General features: G+C 63.8%; 1 protein-coding gene across 1 annotated transcript in view; it reads left to right on the forward strand.

Moving 5' to 3' along the window:
* The window catches only part of MAMDC4 (MAM domain containing 4), a 65232-nt gene that overhangs the window by 53503 nt on the left and 7377 nt on the right, over positions 1 to 4352 (forward strand). Inside the window, exons 23-24 of the mRNA XM_075060684.1 lie at positions 1706 to 1840; positions 3623 to 3757. Of these exons, the coding sequence (XP_074916785.1) occupies positions 1706 to 1840; positions 3623 to 3757 (270 nt within the window). The remainder of the gene's footprint in view (positions 1 to 1705; positions 1841 to 3622; positions 3758 to 4352) is intronic.

The following is a 4352-nucleotide window of genomic DNA, read 5'->3' on the forward strand; positions in this document are numbered from 1 at the left end:
CACGTGCTGGCCGCGGTTGGGGTCAGGCCCAGGCCGTAGCTGCGCCACCCAGGGATGGGGTCGGGGGCCAGGCCACAGCTGTGCGGCACCTGGAGCCCTCCTCGCGCCCCCGCCCCCTACCCCAGCTCACCTGCGGGAAGCCACTGCTTCCTTCTCAGCCCTCCCAGGCTTCCCGCGCAAACAGCTGATTAGCAGGAAGCCAGGGAGGGGGAGGCGAAGCTGGGGGAGCATTCAGGGGAGGAGGCAGAGGCGGAGTGAGGTGAGCTGGTGTCAGGGGAAGGGCAGGGAGCTGCTGGAGCTTTTGTTAAATTTAAACACCCTTTTCGAACCGGTTGTCCCTCGCGGGACAACCGGTTCGAAAAGCGCTTCTAAATTTAACAACTGGTTCCCGCGAACCGGTGGGAACCGGCTCCAGGTCACCACTGGCCCCTACCAATCTGAACATGGCGGCCAAGGTGGGGTTGGGAACCTGCTGCTCTGCGCAGGTGCGGCAGGCTTATATAATTTTTGGTGGTGCCCAGAACGGATCCAAGTCCCGCCCCCTCCCCAGCCTTGTAAGCTGATATATATTTTTAAAAGTAATGTAAAAATGGACTGGAAACAGTATGCGCTTAACAGTTTCCCTATATTGCACAATGTGTGGGGGGGATGAGGGCTCTGGGATGGAGCAGAGGGTTGGGGTGCAGGGGGATGAGGGCTCTGACTGGGGATGAGGGATGTGAGAAGGGGCTCAGGGCTAGGGCAGAAGGTTGGGGTGTAGGGGGATGAGGGGTTGAGGGATTTAGCTTGGGCTGAGGGGTTTGGGGTGTGGGAGGGGCTCAGGGCTAGGGCAGAGGGGGTGAGGGCTCTGGCTGGGGTGTGGGCTCTGGCGGGGCTGGGGATGAGAGGTTTGGTGTGTGGGAGGGGCTCAGACCCTGCCCTGAACATTGGTGGAGCAGGACCCCAGGCCCTGAATTTTCTGGAGCGCGGGCACCACGGGTCCATATAACTCGCAGCCCCTGGCTCTGCCCCAGGCCAGTGGAAGGGGACAGTGACTAGCATTTGGTGTCTGGCATTGCAGGTTCTTGTCCCAGCCCCATGTTGCTCCATGCCTGGCATTGCCCACTCCCCTGTGGCACAGGCCAGACTGCCATTGTGCCAGCCTGAGAGAGCTGCCCCAGGCGCAGTGGCTCAGCTGACCCACCTTGCTAAACACAGCGTTTCAGACAGCAGCTTCATTCGGCTTCTCCCACATCTCGCGACAGTCACATCAGCTACTGCCACTGGGGCCAGGGCTGGAGGCTGGGGGGCTCCGAGCTTCCTTCTGGGCACGAAGTGCTGGCGGGAGGCAGGGGAGCTCATGCAGTACCACATACAGATCAATGTAGCTGTACATTGAGGGGTTATAAACCCCCCTCTCCCTCCAGCATCTGGTGCTGGCCACTGCTAGAGACAGGCCCAGGTGGGAGAGGCCAAAGGCCTTCCTAGCCTGGCAGTTCCAGTGTTCCCAGCACAGATTTACACTGGGGGCAAGGTGATGGCTGTCCCTTGCCACTGTTTTCCTGTCTAGCAGCCCAGGCTTGTAGGGATGGGGCTGCCCCAGAGAGGTCTTGCCAAGGACCTGATCCTGCACTCCTCCCACTGAGTGCAGGGCGGGCCCAGAGGATGCCTCGGTGGCACCATGAGCCATGCTCCTGTAATGAGGCAGGGGGTCTCTTGCTGGCAGGTTCCTGTGACTTTGAGTCAGACACTTGTGGCTGGACCAGCCCCTCAGACCTCACCCTGAGCAGCTACGCCTGGGGCTGGAGGAGCGGGGCCAGCCTGGGCCCCAAGGTGGACCACACGCTGGGCACGACAGCAGGTGAGAGGCACTCTTGGCCAGGTAGGAGTGGAGATGGGGCTGCTGGGTGGAGGCATCTGGGGGGGCCGGTGTCCTGACTGGCCTGGAGGGGGGTTGAAGGGACCCACACACTGATGGGCAGGGCTGGAGAGCTGAGCAGGTAGCCCTCACCATGCAGCCTTCTTGGGAAGGGGTGGGCAGCAGAGAAGGGGGCTGGGGGACTCAGGGTTTGGGCAGGGAGGCTCCTCATTTCAGGACAGTGCCCAGCATGGCCAGGAGCCTCTAGAGGGGCTCATTGCTGAGGGCTGGGGTACTGCGCATGCTGCCGCACCCTGGAGGAGGGAGGCAGATCCGCTCCTCCATCCTGGCCTGGCTCCACCGAACTGGGGACTGAAGCCTCGTCCCTGGGGCTGGGTGGCAGAGACGCTGATTGGCTCAGGAACTGGTCTGGGGCTGCTGAGCTCTGCCCGGCGTGACTTGCAGCTCAGCACACCCAGGAGCCCTGATCTTGGCTGGGGGCCACGCTGCGGGGCTGGCGCTGAGGTGTCCTGACTGTCTCACTGGCTGCGCGCAGTCCCCCTTTCTCTGCGGCTGGCAGTGGCATGCGGTGGCTGGCGGGGCTGGGAGTGATGGTCCAATAAGCAGGGCTGGCTCCGCACCGCTTCATTCTTCGGTGGCACTTCGGTAGCGGGTCCTTCCCTCTGAAAGGGACTGAGGGACCCACTGCCGAATTGCTGCTGAAGACCCGGACATGCCGCCCCTTCCCATTGGCTGCCTCAAGCACCCGCTTCCTGCGCTGGTGCCTGGAGCCGGCCCTGGCAATGAGTCACCCCAAAGACCAGCACTGACCCTGCAATAGCCCCAGCTTGGAGCTCAGTTTTTGGGCAGTGCCCAGCCTGCAGCCCTGACCCAGGGAGCCCATCAGGATCACAGGCAAGTGGGGAAACGGGGGGTTACTGAGCCCCATGAGTTGGGGGGAGCAGAGAGACGGAACTCAGAGGGCCAGAGAGACTAAGAGGAGGGGGAACCACCCCCATGGTGCTCTGACCCAGGCTGGGGGGGGGGGCACCACCCCCATGGCGCTCTGACCCAGGCTGGGGGGGGCACTACCCCCATGGCGCTCTGACCCAGGCTGTAGGGGGGCACCACCCCCATGGAACTCTGACCCGGGGTAGGGGGGCACCACCCCCATGGACCTCTGACCCAGGCAGAGGGGGGGGACCACCCCCATGGTGCTCTGACCCGGGCTGAGGCGGGGGCAGGTAATGAGCCCTTCTGTGGAGTCTGATTTCAGGTTTCTAGCTGGGAGGAGCTGGGGCCCACTGCAGGGAACATGGAGTGCAACACCTCCCGCCCAGGGGTATCTGGGCAGATCCGCCTGTCTGGGTCTGGCCAGGCTCCCAGCTGGCCAGGTCCCTTCGCATGCTGTGTGCAGCTGCCAGGCCTGGCAGCCCTGGACTCTGACACCCTGTTTCTGCCCAGCACCAGCCCGGCTCAGGAAGCAGCAGGGCACAACCCTGCCCTTCTGCACTAATGTGCTTCCGGCTGGCCCTGCCTGTGGACCCCTTGGGGGTGAGGGGCCCTATGGCTGCCTGCTGGGGAAAGGCGTGTCCTGGGAGTCCCCGCAACAGGCCGGTGAAGCAGAGCACTGCCTCGGACTCAACCCGAGGGGCTTGGGCAGGTCAGATCAGGAACCCTGGGCCAAAGGTGGGCAGAAGGACACAGGGAGATGAGGGGTGGGCAGACCTGACCTGGCCTGCAAAAGGAGGCTGGCACCTGCACTCCCGCTGATCTCCCCCACAGGTCACTACGTTTACTTTGATGCCAGCGTGCTGGGTCCCAGGGGGAACACCGCCTGGTTGCTGAGCGAGCACCTGCCCGCCACCATGGGGGCCTGCCTCCGGTTCTGGTACCACATGCACTTCCCAGAGCACTTCTGTGAGTGACGCCTACTGCCACAGCCTGGGGCCTTCGCCCACATGGGGGGTGGACAAAGGGGCAGGGCTGGCGCGTGAGAGGCAAAGGGCTGGGGCCAACTGTGGGCAGGGGATCTGCAGTCATTGTGCTACTCCAGCTGGGGAGAAGCAGAGCTCCCAACCTGGGGCTAAATCTTGGGCGAGAGGGAATTCTCTCAACAGGCTGATGAAGCCAAGAGGAACTTGGCAGCCAAGCTGAGGACTGGCCAGGCTGTTCAGGGAGCCCTGGGGCACTAATTGTGGGGTGACCTCACCCCGCGGTAAGAGTAGCTGCACAAGGGCTTGGGAGGCTTGTGGGCAAGATGGTCGGCCTAAGCTGGTCTGCCTGGGCAGCGGGACTAGTCCCTGCCTGCTGCCATGGCCCAAGGGCTCCAGCCAGCCGAGTTGATGCCGCTGGGAATGGCAGCAGAGGGGGGGTGATGCTCAGGGCCGGTGCAAGGATGTTTCGGGCCCTAGGCGAAACTTCCACCTGGCGCCCTCCGCCCCCCCGAGCCCTGCGGCAGCTCCCTGCCCCCCACTCCGCCCTGAGGGGCCCGCCCCCTCAGCCCTGCTCCCTC

Source organism: Chelonoidis abingdonii, chromosome 24 (genome assembly GCF_003597395.2).
Source record: "Chelonoidis abingdonii isolate Lonesome George chromosome 24, CheloAbing_2.0, whole genome shotgun sequence".
NCBI lineage: Eukaryota > Metazoa > Chordata > Testudines > Testudinidae > Chelonoidis > Chelonoidis abingdonii.